At 52.5% G+C, this 22378-nt stretch overlaps 2 protein-coding genes across 4 annotated transcripts in view; one reads left to right on the top strand and one right to left on the bottom strand.

The window, feature by feature from the left end:
* The first annotated feature begins 1254 nt into the window (after positions 1–1254).
* Positions 1255–14481, top strand: ERGIC3 (ERGIC and golgi 3). Its single transcript, XM_040247453.1, has 13 exons — positions 1255–1426; positions 1570–1640; positions 1754–1841; positions 2046–2165; positions 6572–6665; positions 7531–7696; positions 7837–7894; positions 12040–12071; positions 12852–12948; positions 13025–13089; positions 13778–13914; positions 13991–14046; positions 14242–14481. Exons 1-13 carry the CDS (start codon positions 1339–1341, stop codon positions 14319–14321), a joined length of 1152 nt encoding a protein of 383 aa, XP_040103387.1. The 5' UTR covers positions 1255–1338; the 3' UTR covers positions 14322–14481.
* Positions 14482–16094: 1613 nt separating this feature from the next.
* Positions 16095–22378, bottom strand: part of LOC120868666 (fer-1-like protein 4) — a 45308-nt gene continuing 39024 nt past the window's right edge. For 2 of the 3 annotated variants that reach the window (XM_040247449.1, XM_040247450.1), the window contains 10 exons: positions 21584–21711; positions 21246–21416; positions 20679–20833; positions 19951–20111; positions 19367–19452; positions 18168–18266; positions 17685–17926; positions 16745–17025; positions 16555–16655; positions 16095–16441 (listed from right to left, as the gene is read on the bottom strand). In XM_040247449.1, the coding sequence (XP_040103383.1) occupies positions 16249–16441; positions 16555–16655; positions 16745–17025; positions 17685–17926; positions 18168–18266; positions 19367–19452; positions 19951–20111; positions 20679–20833; positions 21246–21416; positions 21584–21711 (1617 nt within the window). In that variant the 3' untranslated portion in view covers positions 16095–16248. Of the gene's footprint in view, positions 16442–16554; positions 16656–16744; positions 17026–17684; positions 17927–18167; positions 18267–19366; positions 19453–19950; positions 20112–20678; positions 20834–21245; positions 21417–21583; positions 21712–22378 lie in introns of those variants that run through there. The other variant, XM_040247451.1, reaches the window with a different exon arrangement.

Genomic DNA, 22378 nt, shown 5'->3' with positions numbered 1-22378 from the left:
GACTCTCCAAAGTTCCCTAAACCGCTCTTTACAAAGTTCTGGGGTGTGTGTGTGTGTGTCGCTCAGTTGTGTCTGACTTTTTGCAAGTCTATGGATTGTAGCCTAGCGAATTTTTCAGGTAAGAATACTGGAGCGGGTTGCATATCCTACTCCCCCAGGGATTGAACCTGCATCTGCTGCAGTGGCAGATGGGTTCTTTACCACTAGGGCCACGTGGGAAGCCCAGAAGCTCTGGTCTAATGCTACTGAAATGATTTGAGCCAGGCACCTCCACTAACCATGCTGAGGAAAAGCACTGAGAGTCTGTTTGGGTAGAATCAACCCCAAAGGCTCTTGCTCCCAGAGTACTTTGAGGTCCAGAAGAAATGGGTTGGAATCAGGCTCTGCCATTAATTCCTACCATCTAGGCCAAGTTGGGTTTCCCTGGTGGCTCAGATAGTAGAGTCTGCTTGCAATGAAGGAGACCTGAGTTCTATCCCTGGGTTTGGGAGATCCCCTGGAGAAGGGAATGGCAACCCACTCTAGTATTCTTGCCTAGAGAATCCCAAGAACAGAGGAGCCTGGCGGGCTATAGTCTATGGGATAGCAAAGAGTCAGACACTACTGAGCCACTAACACACACACACACAAACACAGACACACACACATACGGCAAGTTACTTAGCTTTTCCACGGTCACAGATTATCCTTGAGAAAAATGGATACAAAAGCCACACCGACTTTACAGAGGTGATTCTCAAGCTCTAACTGCAGGAAATCGCCTGGGTGCCATTCCTAGAGTTTCTGATCAGCAGGTTTGTGTCAGGGCACAATAGTTTGCACTCCTAACCAACTTCAGATGATAATGAGGCTGCCCACTGAGGACACTGTGAAAACCACTGTTCTAGGAGGTGCCAGGAGTCTGATGTGAAACTCGAGGTGCAGCTCCGGGCACAAGGCAAGCGAATGCTGCTATTACTGTGTCTATCCCGTGGAGTCCTCTTCCAGGCACTCTGCTCCACAGAAAACCTAACCCCTTATTTCTTCACCCCCTCAACCACCCCGCGGGAGCCCATTCCTTTGCGGGAGCCCGTTCCTTTGAGGGAGCCCGTTCCTTTGCGGGAGCCCGTTCCTTTGAGGGAGCCCGTTCCTTTGAGGGAGCCCGTTCCTTTGCGGGAGCCGTTCCAGCCGCCAAAGGAAGTGGCAGCACAGGTGGGCGGGGCGGCCTGAGTGAGAACGCCGCAAGCGTGGGCATTGCTGCGCCTGCGTGCGGAAAGAGGGGGCGTGGCCCAAGCTCCGGGCCGGAAGCGGGAGGCTGCCCGGGTGGGCCCGCTGGCTTCCCCTTTCCGGCTGGTCCCCATGGAGGCGCTGGGGAAGCTGAAGCAGTTCGATGCCTATCCCAAGACTCTGGAGGACTTCCGGGTCAAGACCTGCGGGGGCGCCACGGGTAAGGCGTGGCGGGGTCGGGGTCGGTGTCGCGGGGAGTGGGGTGTCCTGGAGGTTGGCCGGGTCGCCTGGAACCTGTCCGGCCTGCCGGGGGCAGAGGGAGAGGGACAGAAGCCATTCTGACCCTCGCTCCCTGCCCTGCAGTGACCATTGTCAGTGGCCTTCTTATGCTATTATTGTTCCTGTCGGAGCTGCAGTATTACCTCACCACAGAGGTAAGGGGCGGGGCCTAGTAGGTGGGCGGGGCTTGGCATTACAGTGGTAGGAGCTTTTGGAATGGTGCAAGAGAGGCTTGAGGTGAAATCTTACTAAGGTAGTCCTGCCCCAGGTGCATCCTGAACTCTACGTGGACAAGTCACGGGGAGATAAACTGAAGATCAACATCAATGTGCTCTTTCCGCACATGCCTTGTGCCTGTGAGTACCTCACCATGGGTGGGAATGGCAAGCCCCAGGGTTCGCAGATGGCTTCCAGGTTCACAGCTCCAGCCTTAGGTTCTGGACTGGACTCCAGGAGAGCCTCCTTCCCCTAGTCCACTGCCGCCCCCAAACAAGCTCCCCTTACTCTCCAAAACCCTTGCCCTTAGGACACAGCCCTTTACCCTGACCTCCTGCTTCCAGATCTGAGCATCGATGCCATGGATGTGGCTGGGGAGCAGCAGCTGGATGTGGAACACAACCTGTTCAAAAAACGGCTTGATAAGGATGGCTTTCCCGTGAGCTCAGAGGCAGAGCGTCATGGTAACTTGGGGGGAAGAGGCCAGATCTCAAATCCCAGAGCTGGACATGCCCAAGCCCTACCTTCTGGCAAGTGGGCTGTGACTGACTCAGTGACACATGAAGCAACTAGGACTCAGAGAAGTCAAGTGGCTTTCCAAGGGCCCCCCAGCTATTAAGAGTCAGGGTGGGCTGAAATCCTGGCTTTTTAGCCTCTGTGTATTGAGGAGAGTACTCTACGTGGCTGTCATTGTGAGGTCCCGAATCCCTACCATTTGTGGTTTAGTAACAAGTCGGAGGATGAGTCCTGTGTGCCTTGGCAGAACTCCTTTAGGTGGACCCAGGCTTCTCTGGCTGTCTACTTCCCTGTCCCACAGACTGACTTCAGCCCATAATGCTCTTCCGTCTTGGAATGCAGGATGGCTTAAGTTTAAGTCTTTGTTCTTGAATTAAATTGCCTGAGTTCAGATGTAGCTTTCTCTTTTGCTGTCTGTGCCTTTGGCTATTAAAATGGTGATAAACAGTTGTACCTACCATGTGGAATTGCACGATCAAATGAAGTAATACATGTATAATTCCTAGTTCAGAGTGTTCACTTTTAGCTTCCTTTCTTTTCTCTGTGTCCTCCCAGTGCCTCCATTAACTCAGTTTCCCTCCATAACAAAACCTTCCTGAAAGCTGATTTTTTCACACCTTAGAGATTGCTTTGTTGGTCAGCTTTATCATTTGTTCATTCAAATGTTGAACACCAGTAAAACCAATAGAATTTGCTATGGATTGGACATGGAGTCAAGGTCGATTCCAAGGCTTTGGTCTGAGTGAGTGAATGATTTAATGACCAGAGAAGGAAGAGGACTTTTGTGTATGGGTGGGAGAGGTGGGGGAATATATATATCTCCACTACTGTGTAACAAGTAACCCCAACAGTTAGTGACTTAATTCAACAAACATTTGTTTTTGTCAGTTTCTGTGGGTCAGGAATTTGGCAGCAGCTTGGTTGGGTTGTTCTGACCATTGCAGTTGGCAACATGGAGGTCACTGGAAACTGAATAGAATAGTTTTGATACTGTTGGGGATGAAATCTAATCACAGAGCAGAAAAGGAAATGGAGACATCAAGTACAGATGACCCTTCCAGGAGTTTTGCTGTAAGAGAGAGCAGAGAAGTGGGGTGGGGTCTGGAAGAGAGTGCATGTGTGTTGGTTGGTTTGGTGTTGGGATTAAGCCAGGTCCTGTTGCTTCTATCTTTTTAGTGGAGATTGAAAGCAAGGTCATTAGCTAAGAGTGGAGAAAGGGGAAGGGATTTTGGAAGCCTAAGGAGAGAGGAAAAGATATAAATTAGTCATCTCAGAGAATGGAAGAGTGAAAGGAATTAGTGAAAGGAAGTAGGATTGCCAGGCAGTCTTAAGGGAGGCACAGGAAGAAGTAGGCACAGAGAGTTGAACTCAGCTAGAAGTTGGATTTTGCTAGACTTATACAGTGAAGGGAGAGAGGAACAAGTGACTTTTGCTTGTGTGCAAGAGAATAATTACAGCAGTGGACTAGAGAATTTTTTTTCCAGCTTTGTGGCTGTATAATTGGAATATAGCGTCATGTAAGTTCGAAGTATACAACATGATGATTTAACATACATATATATTGTAAGATGATTATCATAGTAGAGTAACAGCCATTACCTCACAGTTGCCTTTTTTGTATATGAGGTGAGAACATTTAAGATCTACTCTTAGCAACTTTCAAGTTGACAATATTGTTAACTATAGGCCCTATGCTGTTTGAGCCCCAGAACTTATTCATCTTATAAGTGAAAGTCTGTGCCTTTTGACTAACATTTCCCCATTTTCCCACCCCTGAACCCCTGGCAGCCAACAATCTACTGTCTTTCTATGAATTTGTTATTTTTAGATTCTACATGTTAATGAGACCATAACAGTATTTGTCTTTCTTTGTCTGACTTATTTCACTTAATATAATATCCTCAGGTTTATCCATGTTGTTGAAAATGGTAGGATAGTCTTCTTTTTAATGGCTGAATAATATTCCAATATATACACATACAGAGCTTCCCAGGTGGCCCAATGGTAAAGAATCTGCCTGCCAATGCAAGAGACATAAGAGACACAGGTTTGATCCTTCAGTCAGAAAGATCCCCTGGAGGAGGAAATGGCAACCACTCCATTGTCCTTGCCTAGAGAATTCCATGGACAGAAGAGCTTGGTGGGCTACAGTCCATGGAGTCTCAAAGAGTTGGACACGACTGAGTGACTAAGCACACACACCCACGTGTGCATATACATAATATATATTGGTTTGGCCAAAACATTTGTTCAAGTTTCTCCATAAAATGTTCAGAATATATAATGTGCCAATATATTCCCATATATATTGGAATAGTACATATATATACCATATGAAATATGTGTGTGTATATATATAGACACATACACACACAGAGACACACAAGTCACAGTTTCTTTGTCCATTCATTTTTTGATTGACTCTTATGTTGTTTTCATGTCTTGGTTATTGTGGATAACACTACAGTAAACATGGGACTACAGATATCTCTTCAAGATAGTGATTTCTTTCTTTCTTTTTTCTTTTTGCATATATACCTAGAAATGGGGATTGCTGGGACATATGGCAATTCTATTTTTAATTTTTTGAAGGTTTCATATTGTTTTCCATAATGGCTGTACCAGTTTATACTTCCACTAACAGTGCACAAGGGTTCCCTTTTCTCTGCTTTGTCAACAATACTTATTTTATTTTTTGTTATTGTTTTTTCTGATAGTAGCCATTCTAACCGATGTGAGGTGATACCTAGTGGTTTTGATTTGCATTTCCCTGATGATGAGTAACATTGAGCACCTTTTCGTGTCCCTGTTGACCATCTGTATGTCTCTTTTGAAAAATGTTTCTTCAACTCCTTTGCCCATTTTTAACTGGACAAATTGGGTTTTTTGCTGTTGTGTTATATCAGTTCCTCAAATGTTTTTGATATTAACCCCTTATCAGAGATATCTTTTGTAAATATTTCCTTTGTTCCATAGGTTGCCCTTTCATTTCGTTAATAGTTTCTTTGCTGTGCAGAAGCTGTTTCTTTTGCGGTAGTGGCACTTATTTCTTTTTGCTTTTGTCGCCTGTGCTTTTGTTGTCGCATCCAAAGTCATTGCCATAAAGAAAGAAAGAAAGAAAGAAATCAGGAAAAAAGAAAAAAGTCATTGCCGAGACCAGTATCAAGGAATTCTCTCCCTATGTTTTCTTCCTAGGAGTTTTGCAGTATCAAGTTTTACATTTAAGTCTTTAATCCACTTTGAGTTAATTTTTGCGAGTGGTGTAAAATAGGGGTGTGATTTCCTTCTTTTGCATGTGAATATCTGTTTTTTTTTCAGCACCATTTAGTAAAGAGGCTGTTCATTACCCATTTGAACCGTAGAATTTTTTTTTTTTTAACCATAGAATTTAAATAAAGAGGGAAGTGAGGGTATGAAGGGGTGATAGTGGTATCAAAGAACCGGTGGGTTCTGGGTACCAGAGAGAGTGAGCTGGGAAAAAGAGGATCAGATTTAAGATTGGGATATTCCAACTGAATTTTGGAAGGTTTGTGACTACTGGTAATAACTGAGTATGGAAATGGCTGGTTGAGGATGGTTGACAAAAATAAAAAGATTACTGGAGGACTAGAAGTCAGGGTTCTGAATATTGAAACCACCAGTTACAGTGAGGTAGTTAAAGGCAGGGAGCCAGGTGCAGAGAGAGCAGTCTGAGAGCAAGCACCAGGGCGAAGGGGTTAAGGGCTTACACTTTGGATTCAGAGCTGAAATCTGCCACTTACAGTGTTTCATTGGGCGAAATCACTTTTCATCCCTGAGCCTCAGCACCTTCTCAGTACTGTGGGGATAGTAACCTCCACCTTCACAGCGTCATGTGGGGTTGAAAAGAGACTATGTATAAAGTACAGCAGCCTGTACTCAGCTAATCTTTAGTATTCACTTGTATTGTTTTATTGCTATTACCTTTTATTAAAAGAAATACTACATGTATGGAAATGCTTAGTGCCTGGCACATAGTATGCACTATGTGAATATTAGGTATTACAGTGTTTATTATTCCTAAGCCACAGGCCACAGGGCCCATGCAAGGGCTGTGCTGTGCTTAGTCACTTAGCCATGTGACTCTTTGTCACCCCATGGACTATAGCCCTCTAGGCTCCTCTGTCCATGTGGATTCTCCGGGCAATAATACTAAAGTGGGTTGCCATGCCCTCCTCCAGGGGATCTTCCTAACCCAGGGATCAAACCTAGGTCTCCCTCACTGCAGGCAGATTCTTTACCGTCTGAGCCACCAGGGAAGTCCATGTGAGAGTTAGGGGTACCAGTTTCACTGCGCCTGCTCCTGGCTCATGGCCCTGCCTCTTGCCCCCCGTAGAGCTCGGGAAAGTCGAGGTGAAGGTGTTTGATCCTGATTCCCTGGACCCTGATCGCTGTGAGAGCTGCTATGGTGCTGAGACGGAAGACATCAAGTGAGCCAGGGTCAGGGGGTCAGGCTGGGGGGTGGGGAGCAGGGCTCCCATCAGGTGCTTTTTATCAGTCATCCCCAGCCTCTGTTGGATGCTGTGTGTTTGGCGGAGGGGGGGGGGGGCGGTGGCGGGAAGGAGTGGTGTTGGCCAAGGATTTAGATGGGATGAGCTATGTGCCTTGGTCACTGATCCCAGGTCAGGTGTCAGGCTCAGTGGCCAGGCCCTTCCTGGGAGCTGCAGAGCTGGGGATGAGGTCAAAGTGGTCCTTGTTCTGGCTCAGTGGTAGTCTCTGGAGTCCAGCTGCCTGGGTTCCACCTGTGTGTCCTTGGGCCAAACTACATACCCCTTGTGAAGGGGGTGAAAAGGACACCTTTCTCATAAGAATTACCTAGGGAGTACAGCACTGAGATTGAAGGGCTCGGCCCAGGTTCTTAAGCCTTCCTTATATGGCACCTGCTGTTTTGTATCTCAGGCCCTGACCCCGGAGAGACCCCTAGTTCAGCAGATCTAGAGTAGAGCCTGGGAATATGTATTTACAATCTTTTTTTTAATTTAGGTAAAATATACATGACATGAAATTTACCATTTTGACTGTTTTCATATGTGCCATCTGGTACTGTTAACTACATACATAGCCCTGTGTGACCATCACTATGATCCGGTCTAAAACTTTTCATCACCTCAAACAGAATGGGAGTATGTATGTTTCAACAGCCCTGCTGCCGCTGAGGAAACATACCTGGAGGGCGCTGGATGGTCAAGGATGAGGCTGGGGAGGCTTTGTTAGTGGGCAGCGCTGCCTTGTTCCCCAAGGTGCCGGCACTTTTGGGGTGCCTCTCTGACGCCCCCCTGCACCGCCCCTCTGCAGGTGCTGTAACTCCTGTGAGGACGTGCGGGAGGCATATCGCCGTCGAGGCTGGGCCTTCAAGAACCCGGACACCATTGAGCAGTGCCGGCGGGAGGGCTTCAGCCAGAAGATGCAGGAGCAGAAGAACGAAGGCTGCCAGGTGTACGGCTTCCTGGAGGTCAACAAGGTACAGGAGGAGCTGAGGCAGGACAGGCCAGCTGGGCTGTGGGTTGGCCCCAGTCCACTGTGACTCGAGGGCACACTTGCCCTCAGGGGACAAAGGGAAAGGAGGAAATGGCTGGAGGATGAGCGGGCATCTCCCCCCAGGTGGCCGGAAACTTCCACTTTGCCCCCGGGAAGAGCTTCCAGCAGTCCCACGTGCACGGTAAGCGACCCAGATCAGCTGGGACACCTGGCGAGTTGGAGGGCCCCTTCCCCTGCCTGATGCTCTTTTGTCTTTGGCCCAGAGCAGACCCTCGTCTCAGGGCAGTGGTTTGGTAAACAGTTAAGGCCACACGCCAAGGAGCCAGACTGTTTGGCTTCAGATTTCAATCTTAGACCTTCCAGGCTGTCTGCAACTTTGAGAAAGTTCCTTTACTTTTTGAGCTTCGGTTTCCTCCTTTCTAAAGTGGTGATGATAGTTCTTATCTCCTATGCTGTTTGGGCAGGTTAAAGATGATAGCAGGGAACCTGACGTGTGGTAGGTCCTTGTTTAAGTGGCAGCCCCCAGCGTCAAGTAACCCATGTGTGAGACTTTGACGGAAGCAGAGCTGGTTTGGAGCCCAGGTTCTGCCGCTCTCAGGCTGTGTTGACTTGGAACATAGTGAGCCCTACTCAGTTTCTTCTTCTGTAAAATGGGCCTGAAATAGTACGTGCCTCACAGTGTTGTTCACAAGGATGAAGATTTATTCTCATTCCTTTTTTCATTCATACATTCACTAGATACTTAGTAATCACCTATTGTGAGTATCTAGTCAAGTGCTAGTCTAGGTGCTAAGGATACAGCTGCAATCAAAACAAAGTCCCTGCCCTCAGAACATTCTAGTAAAGAAAGAGACAGTCAACAAGTACATATAAAAATATGGTATATCAAGAATATATTTAAGTAACTCAAACCCAAAAAAGGCAGGATAAAAATGATTGAAGTGAGAGGCTTGGGTGAGATGGTATGTGTGTGTGCTGTTCCATGGAGGGTGTCAGGGAAGACTGATGGGTAACATCTGAGTGAAGATCTGAAGTGAGTACAGGGCCTGGCCACGTGGATGACTGTGGGGAGGTGTTTCAAATAGAACAGCGAATGCACATCCCGAAGGCAGGAACGTGCTTGGTGAACTCAGGGTGCAGGGAAGAAGTTAGGGTGACTGGAGCATGGTGAGCTGAGCTGCATGCTTAGGAAATAAGGTGAGGGAGGTAACAGGGCCCTGTTGTGCAGGGCCCGGGAGGGCATTGCAGGGACTTGGTCTTTTAGTTTGCGTGAGGTGGGAGGGTGTTGTAGGGCTCTGAAGAAGTTTCACGTGATCTGACTTAACTTTGACTTAACTCTGATAGGCAGCATTCTGCTTCATTGAGGAGACTGGTGGGTTTTGGGTGAGGGGGTAGAGCGTTGGGAGGACAGGGGCAAGAGAGGCCAGTTCGGAGGCTGTCACAGTGATCAGTCGAGGCACTGGATGATGGGGGCTGGGCTGGAGTAGGGTTAGAGGTGGTGAGAAGTGACCGTGGATATTTCAAAGGTAGAGCTGAGAGGGGTTGCCGACAGATGTGAAGGTGAGGAAAAGAGGAGTAAAGATGACTCTGCAGGATGAAGTTACCATTTAGTGAGAAGGGGAGGCTCAGAGGAACAGGTTTAGATGGTTGGAGTGAGAACATGAAGCCACCTGTGAAGTGTTCAGACCAATGGGATATCACCCCAGATGTCAAGTAAGCAATTGGCCACTCCAAGTCGGGAGTTCAGGAGAGAGGTCTGGCCTAGAGATACACATGTTGGAGTCATCTGTGTATTTAAAACCATGAGACTGGATGAATCACCTTTCAGATGGAGGGGAGGGTAGATGTAGACGAGGAGAGTTCAGGGCTTTAAGCGCCGGGCCCCTGACATTAGAGGACAGAAGGAAGCAGCAGCGGAGACACGGGAGATGAGAGTGCGACCCAGAGAGTGATATCCTGAAAGCTAAGGGGCGGATGTGTTTCCAGAACTCTGTCAGGTGCTTCTGGACGTCAGGCAGAACGACCATGGGGTGTCTAATACGGCAGTGGTCCTTGTGACCCTAACAGAGTAGTTTGGGCCAGGAAGCACCCACTGAGTGGTTCAGGAGGGCGTGGGAGAGGAGTTGCAGGCGGTGAACAGAGGCAGCCCTTGTGGGGCTTGCTCTCAAGAGGAGGGGGAGAGGGGCCCGTCGCTGGAGAGAATGGAAGTCAAGGGGGAGTTTTGTAAGATGTGTGGTGTAGCCATGTGTCAACATGCTGTCGGAAATTGCCTAGTGGAGAGAACAGAAGCGATGCTCTGTAGCTGAGAGGGACATTGGCTGGATTGAAGTCCTTGAGAAGGAAAAGGAAGACAATGTAGTGCCTTAGAGGTGTAGAAAGTCCCAGTTTGGCAACAGGAGGGAAGGCAGACCTGCATAGGTACAGGTAGGTTGGCAGCAGAGTGACATGGAAATCATTAGGAGTAGCGACAGAGCCATCATCTAAGAGAGTGTGACAGCAAGTGGCCAAAACTCTCGAGCGCCATGTGAGAGGACTGACAGGTGGTTCTGTGTGGGTCTCCGGGCGATTCAGACTGGTGTAGTGCCATGAGCTGTAGACCTGAGATTTTTAGGGAAAATCAAGGGAAATGAAGTGATCTAGAAATGGCATCGAGGAGCACGGAGGACCTCTGTTAAGGCCAGGAAGGAGGACAGGTGTGGGAGAGAAATAGTCACTGCTTGGGGGCTGCAAGGGTGAGCCGGGCTGTGGCCAGAGTGTGAGCGGGAGGGAGGTGTGGAGGTTGGAGATGCTGGGGTTTTACTGACGAGTAACAAGGCGTGTGGAAGGACCTAGAAGGGATGGGAGTCAGGATTGTACTCGAGGTCATACAGAGCCACATGGTGGTGAGAGTCCAGGGAAGAGATGACCCGGCAGTCCTGAACTGCCTGGTAACAAAAGACAGAAGCAATGGGCTCAGTGAAGATGGCCCTGCTGGTCTTCAGAGCGGTCTGCAGGGGTGCGCCTGAACGTTGGGGCAGGCAGGTACACCTGGAGGGGCCAGGGAAGGTGGTCTCACTGGGACTGTAGGAAGACAGTCAGTGTGGCTCTGTGGGCACACAGCCTGCGGGCACTCAGTGAGAGGTGACCCATCTCTGCTTCTCCGTCTGGCTGTTGTCAGAGCAGGGAGCCCAGGGCAAAGGGTCCCCCATACCCTCGAGGGATATTCGAAACACAGAGCTACAGCCGCCCAAGGCCAGAGGCTGAACTGAAGGCCTGGAAGCTAGTTTCTGACATCGTGTTGATTTGGGGGAGGAGAGGGGAAGATGGTAAAGTTTATCTTAGATCCTACCTGGTCTTCAGCACCGAGGCTCACAGAGAACAAGTGACCTGCCCAAGGTCACACAGCTAGGAAAGTGACCCTCTGGGCTCTAGGTCTTTTGTTCTTCCTAGGCTACCACAGTTCTGCCCAAGCCCCCTTGCACTCTTCCCTGGCCAGGGGAGGGGACCAGGAGGAGGCCTGTTAGCTGAGTCCAGACCCCGCTACTGAGGCAGGAACATCTGGTCCTCCCTTCTACCATGTGTCCAGCTCTGTAGTTCTCGCTATGAAGCTTTGAATCTTTTTTCTCTTCCTCCCTTCTCTCTCCTTCTCTCCCCCATGCTGCAGTACATGCTGTGGAGAGTAAGTGGCCCTACCCCCAGGGAAACCAAGCCCCCTTTCTGGGGTAGCCTGTCCTCCCAAGAAGGGGGGTGGGTGTGGGTGGGCTTGGGAGGGGGGCCTTCTCTGGCCTGACGGCTAGGTGACTATAACAAACGGTGGGTATATCCATTAGCTGGGGTTCATTGTAGCAGGAGGGATCAGGGTTTGAGGGCAGGAGAAATTTGTTCTGGAACAGGGGGTGTAGGGTGCCTGCTGGGCGCCCTTTGGTGGCTTGAGGGTGGGAGCAGAGGAGGCTGGGAAAGAACTTAGACCACATTCTTAAGTCCCACCTCGCTTTGGGGTTCAGTGACTGGCCCATCGGCTCTAGTTCCTGAAAGACCTGAGTCAATGGGCTTTATCTCCTGAGATGCAGGGCCTCGGGCCTTGGTGGGAGCAGGGGTCTGGAGTGGTGCCCACGAAGGGCTCCCTGCACATGCGAGGGAAGAAGTAGGCCTTGTAGAGGACACGAACTCTCACCTCTCATGCAGGCCCACAGCAGGCCCTCTGGCTGCCCTCAAGCAGGGCTGGGTTGGTGAGTGAATGAGGGGTGGAAGACGAGCCAGGCAGGTCACGGTCCAGCAGGAGTGGGGAGGCCCGAGTAAGGGCTGGAGAGCCTGCTCCCCTCCTGACACCTTCTCCTTCTCTCCTAGTCCACGACCTGCAGAGCTTCGGCCTTGACAACGTACGTACCAGGTGGAAACCATGGAGGGTGGATGGAGGTGGAGGCCTCGTTGCTGCCTTCATTCTCTGTAGAGACATCCTGGGATGGGGGAGCAGATACAGAAAAATAAACCACGTTCTCACAGGGGTGCAGTGTGAGGATCACTGGTGTGACTTTTGAACTGAGACCTGCATAGGCTGGAGATTGGGGACGGGCTTGGACAAGAGCATCCAGGCAGAGGGAGCCTGGAGTGAGGTCAGGAAGGTGGGGCCACTTCTGAGGGAAAACAGGCCTGTGTGGTTGGTTGAGGATGAGCCTGGAGGCTTGACAGGCCATGTGCCGTTCCGGGGAGTCTGGTCTCTTTCCGGAGCAGCGGGAGGCTGTTGGCCGACTTCAAGCAGGGTCATAATGGAATCATAATGGAATGGTCGTATGGATTTGCATAGTTTTTAAAAGATCCCTCTAGTGGCTGTTTGACTCGACAGAAGCAGAACAGGGGAGGGAGCTGGGAGATCCGGGGCCTCTCCAGCCTAGGCCACCAAGAGCATGTGCTGTGATTGTCTCACATGTGGGTGCAGCCAGAACCTCAAACTCTGCAGCCCCGTGAGCCCCCAGATCCTGAGGAAGGAGTTCCTAGGTGGGGGTTGGGGGTGTCTGTCTCAGGCAAGTTCTCTAAGGGAAGACCCATCTCTGCACACCCACTCCCCAGACCCAGGTGCCCCTGTGTGAAAAGCCTTTGAGAGGGTGGGGCCTGTCGGAGCCTCGAGTGCTCGGAGGCCCAGGCGCTGGTATTGCTTGCAGATCAACATGACCCACTACATCCGGCACCTGTCATTTGGGGAGGACTACCCGGGCATTGTGAACCCCCTGGACCACACCAACGTCACGGCACCCCAAGGTACCAGCCTGGGAGGTAGCCCCCAGCAGCCCAAGCCCTGCTCGCACCCATGCCCAGTGCCCTCTTCTCCCCACAGCCTCCATGATGTTTCAGTATTTTGTGAAGGTGGTGCCCACAGTGTACATGAAGGTAGACGGAGAGGTGAGTCCGAGGGGGCCCAGACCTCAGGGCACCCTCTGGTGCCAAGCCCGTGAATTCCTTCAACTTGGGAAGTGAAGTCCTGCTCTTACCCCATATGATGGGTGACAGGCTGAGGCTCAGAGGGGGCTGGGTGATTTGCCCCATAGCTAGAGCTCAGGCCCCAGGCTGTCAGATTTCAGAGCACTTTTTCTACTTGCCATCCACTCTTCCCGTGTACACTCTCTGCCTCTCTGTCCCTCACGGTCTGCCCTGGGCCAGGGGCTAGCCAGGCTGACCCTTCCATGCCCCTCCCTCCTATCTCTCCTGTGGCCTGTGGAGCAGCATCTCTGCAGACGGGTAGAACACGTGAGAACTGAGTGGAGAGGATGCCAGGCCTAGCATTGCCCGGGGTGCATAGCAACCTTGAAGAGTTGCTATTCTCCCCCACTGAGAGGGTCCACCATACGGAGCTGGGATTGGTAACCTGTAAAGAGCTGGTGACTGGAGGGAAAGCGGGGATGGTCAGGCTGCAAGAGGGCGTTGAGGTGGTCCCCAGGCCTTGCAGTGTTTGATTCCAGCATGGGGCCTCGCTTTCTCCTCCACACAGTCAAGGCACGGCCAAACCAGGGGCCGGAGCAGGGGCTAGGACTGCGGAGTTGGGAGCCAGGTCACAGACCCGGCCCTGGTCCAGTCTCCCCTCCTGTCCCAGGTGCTGAGGACAAATCAGTTCTCTGTGACCAGACATGAGAAGGTCGCCAACGGGCTGATGGGCGATCAAGGGCTTCCCGGCGTCTTTGTGCTGTACGAGCTCTCGCCCATGATGGTGAAGTTGACCGAGAAGCACAGGTGAGGGCCGGGGAAGGGAGGGGCCTGGGCCTGCAGGGAGCAGGGTGCCTGCTGACCTCCCCTGCCCTTCTGCCAGGTCCTTCACACACTTCCTGACGGGCGTGTGCGCCATCATCGGGGGCATGTTCACAGGTCAGAAGCTGTGGGATGTCTGTCTGGGGTGAGGGCGTGGTGGGGAGTGGAAAGCTTGACACCCCCTCCCCCAAGTCGGGTTTTGGTTGAGGGAAGAGGGGCACTTCAAGGGCCCCTGGCCAGTCAGGTGACAAGGCCCGGAGGTCAAACCAAGGGCCCACCTGCGCCAATGCCAGCCTTGGTCTCTCTCCCCAGTGGCCGGACTCATCGACTCTCTCATCTACCACTCAGCTCGAGCCATCCAGAAGAAAATTGATCTAGGGAAGACAACATAGTTGTCTGTCTCCCCACCGCTCCCCTCTTTTTCCTGTTTCTCTTTGACTTTGGGGTCATTTTCCCAGCCTCTTCTTACCCTACTCCCCCACCCCACCCCACCCCAATTCAAAGAGGCAGTTGCAGCTCCAGGTTGTTGGTAAATCTATTGATTGTGATATACTCGCTGGTCTCGGTGTGGTTCTTGGGTCTGGCTGGAGTGTGGGAACAACCCCTCATTGCAGCCACTTACTGAAGGCAGTCAGGACTAGCAGATCAGAGCAGGTGGCTCTGGGAGCCCCATGTGGACATCCCTGGCTTAATAGGACTTTATTCAAACCAGACTGATGTCCACCCCACAGCCCTGTCGTCAGCCCTCCCACTGTGGTCTTCGGGCCTTTTGGGTTCAGCCCCAGGGCTAAGATGGAACTTTCCAGGATGAGCTTCCTGGAGTCACCACAGCTCTCAAGCTTGTGAGTTTCTGACCCTACTGGTTATGGGCCCGGTGTGCAGGCTGGGACTTGCCCCCTCCTAGTGGTGGCTAAAGCTGGGCCCCCTCCCTGCCACCCTGGGCTGTCACCTGATCCTCTCCTGCTTACTGACCCTGTTCCGTGCCAAGCCCCTCCTGGCTCCTGGTGTCCAAGGAGGGTCCAGCCAGGTCCTTTGCAATTTCCTGCGTGGACACAGAACTGAAAAACGGGGAGGGAAGGTAGTGGTGCTGGCAGGGCTAGCATTAGACCTCGGTTCTGGACCTCGTCAGGGCTTTTCATCAGAGCCCTTCAGACATGTGGGGAACCAGTCTTAAGACCTCACTACTGCACAGCCCGGGGAACCAGGGATTTTAAAAGCTGGTCAGTTCAGCTGATCATTTGTCGGGGAGTTTCAGTGTAAGACAGTAGAGGGGGGAGAAGCCAAAGTAGAGCAATGACCACACAACTTCTGGAGGCAGACGGACATGAGACCCAGCTCTGACTTGGTCACTTGTGAGCTGTGACCTTGGGCATGTTATTGATGGCACTTGTGTATAAATTGTGGATGATGTTGTCAACTTCAGTGAGTCCTGTTTTTTGGGTTGCCCAGGAACCATTTCCCCTATTAACAATATCCTAAGTTTCCTCTGGGCGCCTCCCTGCCCACCCTGTCAGCTTGTGTGATTTTTGAGGAGGGTTGATCTCCCACCCTAAGCTCCAGGGGAGGGCCCCAGTCAGCATGCCGCATCCCTGCTGGCCCCAGTGACACAGAGCGAGCCAGGCTCCAGCAGAACTAGGAAATCTTTCTTCCTGGATGTGAGGATGGGGAGAGTCGGGGTTGCCGCAGCCATCCTATACTTCCAGGGACAGACCATCTTCGTAAAAGAGCTTCCCCTGAGAACAGCAGCGCCAGGCTCAGAGGCACAGAACCAGTCTCAGTGACATTGTCTGAACCCTGTGGCAAACAGTGCCTGAAATCCATCACATCCTGGGAATTACCTCTGTGGAAGCCAGGAACAGTCCCTTCTTGCTTCAGCCAGCTTGTTACTTGCAACCAAGTGTCCTGAGTGACCTGCCTACTCTCATGGTTACAAGTTCATGGAGCACACAGAGGGTTTAGCTGTCATGGAGCAGCAGCAGCCACTGGCAGGGCAGGGGGGCTGCTCACGGGGCCTGACCCCTCAGTGGCCAGGCCTCCTCAGCAGGGAACCTCTCCTGGGTCCTATTCCTCCTGGCAGTAGGGCCATGTGGGCAGCACCCCCCCATCCTGTGTATTAGTCCAGTGAACCCCAACACCCAAGGTCACCCAGGAACACCTCTATTCTCTGCCCCGAGCATTATTTATTATCTGCCGTGGGTGTACAGGTGACAAGAGTGGGTTCCCTGGAAGGTTTGGGCGGAGGAAACGGCATCCCCAGGATGGTTCCTGTTAGTGGGAAGGAGGTGGAGCTGGCATTACGGGATGAGTGTCCACGGTGAGTTAGGGGCGGTGGAGGGGGCGGAAGATGACCTGGCTGATCTGCCCGGGCATGGTGTAGAAAACGAGGAGGAGGAAGACAGTGATCAGCGCCAGCAGCAGCAGCAGCACCAAGATGCGCCAGTACCGGCGCCAGATGAAGAAGACGAAGGTCTTCAGCGGGTTCACAAACCAGTTGAAGGAGGTTTTGGGGCGGCTGTGGGGGAGCAGGTGGTGTCGGATGAGGAGGAAACCCTTCTCTGTCTCCACCACCGCCACCCCCGCCCCCTTACCCCGGATCTGGCCCCGCCTCCTGCACCGCCCACTCACTCGGGCTTCTCCAAGGGCTCAGGCTCCTTGCGCCCCTTCCCCACTGGCCGTTTCTCAGCCTCCTCCACAGTCAGCAGCTCAAACTCTGCCTCAACCTTTCCCTGGAAAAGAAGGGACAGAAGCCAAGTTCTTGGGTGGGCTCAGGCCCGACCCCCGACCCCCCATCCCTCCCACCCCCGTTCCTGCCCACCGTGAGGATGTAGACGTTGCCTCCTGAGTCCGAGAACTCAAAGTCTTCCCGCCGGCCTTTCCTCTTCTTCTTCCTCCTCTTCTTGCCGGTCTGAGCCTCCCGCTGCTCCTGCTCCTCGTCCTCCGGCTCCCGCAGCTTCACTACCGGCCACCAGCCCCGCAAGCGGTGGCAGCGAAACAAGTTACACCTGGGTGCGGCCCCGTCCCGGGCCAGCCGCACAGAGCAGAGCTCGGGGCCCCGGGCCCCTCGCACCATGTCTGGTAGCTGCAGTTCCAGGGATCCTGCAAGTCCAGAGTGCTCTGGGTTAGGCAGGAGCAGGAGGTCTGTCTGAGCCAACGTCCCATCCCTGAGCGTGACTCCAACAAAAGCAGAGCCCAGAGCTAGAAAGTGACCAATGGCTGACCGAATCCTGGGAGATGGAACTCAAGGCATCTAGAGTTAGAATGGCAGTCCAGTGGTTAAGACTCTGCATTCCCAATGCAGGGGCCCCAGGTCCAATCCCTGGTCAAGGAACTAGATCCCACATGCTGCAACAAAAGTCCCAGGTGCAGCAACTATGACACCTCCCAAAGACAAATTTTTTTTAAGAAGCTAGGATGTGGTGGTCAGGCCACAGCTCTGGACCACACACCGCAGCCCAGATGTCAGCAGGTTGTCCTATGGGACAAGGCACAGCAGGGACTAACAGCTGTGGGGCCAGAGTAACCTGAGCTCAGCTCAAATTAGAGGATTGAATTGGACACTGGGTGGGAATGGAGGTTAGGCTGCTCAGAGCTGAATAAATTCAATAAATTATTAGGCCAGAAGGCAAAAATGAGTGACTTGGATCTGAAATCCAGGATTCAGGGTTGGTTAGAGTAGGGAAACCAGGGGCAAAGGGCAGGGCAGTGAGGGCAGAAATGGGAGCTAGGGTGGAGGTGGGAGGAGAGCTCAGTAGTACCGAGGAAGTCGTTGGCAGAGATGCGGTCATAGTCCCAGACCTGCAGGACCAGCACAGCCGGCTGCCGGAACTCGGCTTCTTCCAGGGCGAGGGGCCCAGGGCGGCGCCGGACGCTCACCTCGCGCTCCGTGGGCAGGTAGTCAAAGCGGAACACGAAGCGCCAGTTGAAGTTGCCCTCCCCGGTCAGAGAGCTGAAGTGGACGTCTGTCTCCTGCTTGTCATGCTCCAGCCCCTTCACCCAGCTGGGACCAGGGGAAAGGTGCAGGCCAAGAGGGTGGGCATCCACACGGGGCTGAGTCCGGAATCGGCTCCTCACCCAGTATGCCCCTCCACGCAGCCTCACGTCGGTCCCTCCACCCAGCTCCGGGCGCCGTCAAGGCCCCAGAGGACAGGCATGGCTCTGGCTCAGCCCAGGACCCAAGCCCCTGTTCGCAGTCTCACCTCGGTACACAGCCATGTGCCCAGCTCGGCCTGCAGGCCTACCTTTTCACGTAGATGTCACTCGACATCTCTCCAGTGAGCGGGTTCACGTCATCCAGAACTACATCCTCCGTGTTCCAGATGATGACTCGGAGCTCATAGCTGAGGGAAGTATTGGGGGGAGGGTTTTCAGACTCTTGAGAGGGGTCTTGGGAGGAGCTACAGGAAGGACCGGGGCCAGGGCCACGGACACTCAGCAACTGGAGTGTGCCTAGCCAGGCGATCAGATGTCTATGCTCCCTTGAAGGGGCATCCCCAGGTATCACTGACCACCCCAGCCACAGAAGTTGGCACCAGGAATGGTCTGCTGACCCACGCTGGGTCAGTGAGATTTTCCCTCCCATAAATTTGGACTCAAGACCCTGAAAACGTGAGTCCCAAAGCATCAGACGTAGATCTGGAGCCACCACAAGCTAAAGCGCTGTGCAAGTGGAGAGAGCCAGTCTGCAGAGAAACACTAAGTGGGGATGAGAGCATGAAGCCCCTAAGGGAAAGAAGGAGGAGCTGTCTTGATCCTACCCCAGGTGGCCCTGTCCTGGGCTGTCAAATGGTTTCCAGATATCTATTGTTTTGCCCAGTGTTAATTTCCCCTCATTTGTTGACAGCACCTTGATTTTCTGTTGGTGACCTTACCCCCACTACTGTCAACTGAGTCATACTGGTGGGTCTGTCACCTAGGGGACATCACCCAGGACTGACCAATCAATGTATTACAGCCCCCCTGATCACAGTGATTGGTTCAGGAATCAGCATTTGACCCAAGCTGGTCCAATGATAGTTACCCCAAGACTTTTGCTCTAACTGGGAAAGAGGTGTTTATTTTTCTGCTCAAGTAGTCTGGTTGGTAAGATGTAAGCTTGCGCTGTTAAAAAGTCATTTTGACCCCAGACTGCGAAAGTTTCCATGAGACTGACACCAAGGAAAGTAGAGCCCAGAGGTAGGAAGTGACAGATTGCTGATGAAATCTGAAGTGCACATACTCCCAACTCAGACCAGCTTAGGTCAGAAGGTAGTTAACTGGTATTTGGACTCTTTTCAGTTGCAAATGTCACCCAACTCACAGTGGCTTATGAAAAAAAAAAAAGAATAATGGCTCGCCTACCTGAAGCCTGGGTCAGCTCTGCCTGCTTCACCAGGGGCCCTTGTCCAGGCTGGCCAAGATATGCCCGCCCCATGGGAGGAGGGGCCAGGACTCCTCTTACCTGATTGGCTGCCGAGGCTTGATGTCAACTGGGGGTGGGGCAGGCACATCTCTGGGGAAGATGTCAATCCACATGTGAAGAGACCCCTGGGGGCACAGGACTGGGCTGAAGGGTCTTCTCGGGGTCCCACCTCCCCTAACAGCCCTGGGGCCAGAGGTTGTGCCTTGCCCCAGGTGGAAAGGAGAGCTGGGGTCAAGAGGGTAGATCCTGGGGGATGAGGATGAAGGCAGGGTCTGAACTGGGGATTCCAGGGTTGAGGTTAGACTGGGGGTTCAGAGATGAGGCCCTGGAAGTGGAAGGCTGAGATCAAAAGTGAGATCCAGTGTTCCCAGGTCCAGATCCTAGACATCTGGGGTGGAGGTCAGGTTGGGAGTGCCACATCTGAGCCTTGGTAGGCCAGGGCAGGGACTCCTTCAGAACCAGAGTCTGGAGTGAGGGGAAGGGGTCCAGGATGGAAGTCCAAGACTGGAGTGGGGAGGGTGGGGACCAGGATCAAGAGCCAGAGTCAGAAGTGGCTGTGCCCAGGAGTCCTGGGGCTCTGGGAGTCCTGGGGCTCTGGGGATGCGCCCTCAGCCCTCCTTCACCTGCAGCAGCCCTGGGCTGCGGGGATGGTAGAGGGGCCGTGTTTCTACATGCTCAGGTACCAACTGGATCCCAAGCCCTGGCATCTCCTGCCAGCGCCGCAGCACCAGCAATGCCTGGGCCTCCTCAGAGACATCCCTTGCCGTCTTGGAGCCCCTGATACCTACAACAAGAGGTTCGTGAGCTTGGGTTCCACACAGTTCCCAACTCTGCTCCCTCCCTCCCAACCCCCCCGCCCCCCAACAGACGCTCTGGGCTGAGGCAACTGCTGTACTGGACAAACCCATTTCCTGGGAGGGCATGTCCACAATGCATAGAAAGTGGCAGATGCTGCTGTAACAACTTTTGCCAGTGAAAAGCCAGCAGGAGGGGGACAGTGGGACTGGAGGGGCTGTGGCCTTTGTGCAAACCTTGTTTAGAGAACAGACCACTGGCCGTGTATGAAGCACAAGCTAAATCCTGCACCATATTGTATATTGCATGGTAGCCCTGGTGTCCTCAATTAGCTATGGCTCTGAGGGGTTCACTAAGGCTCCCTGGAGATCTCACGCTCGCCAACAAAGACCATTTTCTCTCCACTATTGTCCTTACTCAGCCAAACTCACCTCCTCTGCTTGCAGAGGGAGGCGGGATCTTTGGGGACACACTAGGCTGATCATCAGTGGCCTCCCCCATACCTTGCTCTACCATCTTGGCCCCTCTGGATTGTCCAACAGAGAGAGACTGGTACCTGGGGGCAGGGTCTCTGGTGGTGTCCGAAAGAGTTTGCTGCCCACCTTGACAGCCTCGACTCGATATTCAGGTGGGGGGAGGCCACAGCGTTGGCATAGCCCCGCCAGGATCTGTGAAGGCCGGAATGCATCACGCCAGGCATTGTACCCGTCCCTGTGGGCGGAAATGGAAGGTGCCTCAGTTGGATCCAGCAGATAAACATAGTTGGGCACGGGGCAGGGAAGGGGGCCCTTGAGGACTTAGGATCCAGGTTCATAACTCTACTGGAGAACAGGTTAGTCCTCGCTTACAGTAATGGCAAAAATCAAGTATGCATGCCAGATGCTCCTATGAAAGAGATACTGATATTATTACCCCCATTTTGCAGATGAGGAAACTGAAGCTCAAGGAAGTCAAGTGACTTGTTAGTTACAGATCCCAACTCCGAAGCCCATTAGCTATAATGGTTTGGTCGCAGGGGAGTCCCCTGCTGTGACATTAAAGGATCTGGACCTTCAGGTGGGATGTGAACTAGAAAGCCTTTGGTCAGACTTAGAATGACTCCCGAGGGCCCTGTGGGACTCACACGTCATACTGGGAGGCCAGCCCACAGTTCGCCCTGTGGTGGCTATAGAATCGGTTTTCCAGATCAATGTGGGTCTCTCCAATGAGGTCATCAGAACCCACGAGGTCATGATCAAACACAGCTACGGTCAGCTCAGGCTCAGCAGGGAGAGAAATGCTGAGTTCCAGGACCCTGGCAAGGAGAGAGCATAGCTGAGAACACCCCCACACCCTGGGGGTGGTCCTGCGGGGGAGGGGTGGACTCAGCACCCCATCCATTCCCCCACCATCACCCAGTGAGAGTCACAGGGCCAGGTGGCAAAGTCACTCCCCATCCCCAAGCCCAGGGCCCAGCCTCACTCTCCAAAGATGGGATTTAGCTGCTTGGGGATGTATCGTTCCTTGGTGTCCAGCCGCTCCCGGCCAGCGCTCACCACCACGTAGGGGTCTGCCTTGCCATTGGGGTCTGCAGGAGCCAGGTTGGTAGCCTAGGGAGACAGTACGGGGTGGAAATGAAAGAAACATCAAAACCCAAGGTTGCCCTTGCTGGGCCTACTCTTTGATTTAGTAAAAACAGGAAGTTACTACGGAAAATTCTTCTACTGCAAGATGTTAGCTGAGAGGTTGGATGAGGTGACTTACTTTCTTTTAACTTAATTATTGAAATACAGTAATTATTGTCACACAAACAGGTATAACAGGAATATAATGGAGGCTTCCTTGGTGGTCCGGTGGTTAAGAATCCACCTGACAACGCAGGGGACACGGATTCAATCCCTGGTCCATGAAGACTCCACGTGTCGAGGGGCAACTGAGCCTGTGCCCCACGGCTGAGCTTGCACTCCAGAGCCCACAAGCCTCAACATGAGAAGCCACTGCAATGAGAAGCCAACACACCGCAACTAGAGAGGAGCCCGGGGCTTGCCACAACTAGAGAAAGCCCGTGTGCAGCAACAAAGACCCAGTGCAGCCATAAATAAATAAGTACAACTTTATAAATATATATATATATATATAATGAAACAAAATACGTGGAAACATGTATAGTCAGTTCAGTCGCTCAGTTGTGTGCGACACTTTGTGACCCATGGACTGAAGCACGCCAGGCCTCCCTGTCCATCACCAACTCCTGGAGCCTTCTCAAACTCATGTGCA

This window comes from Oryx dammah, unplaced genomic scaffold (assembly GCF_014754425.2).
Source record: "Oryx dammah isolate SB20612 unplaced genomic scaffold, SCBI_Odam_1.1 HiC_scaffold_10, whole genome shotgun sequence".
NCBI classification, from domain to species: Eukaryota; Metazoa; Chordata; class Mammalia; order Artiodactyla; family Bovidae; genus Oryx; species Oryx dammah.
This window is presented reverse-complemented; position numbering and strand designations above follow the sequence as displayed.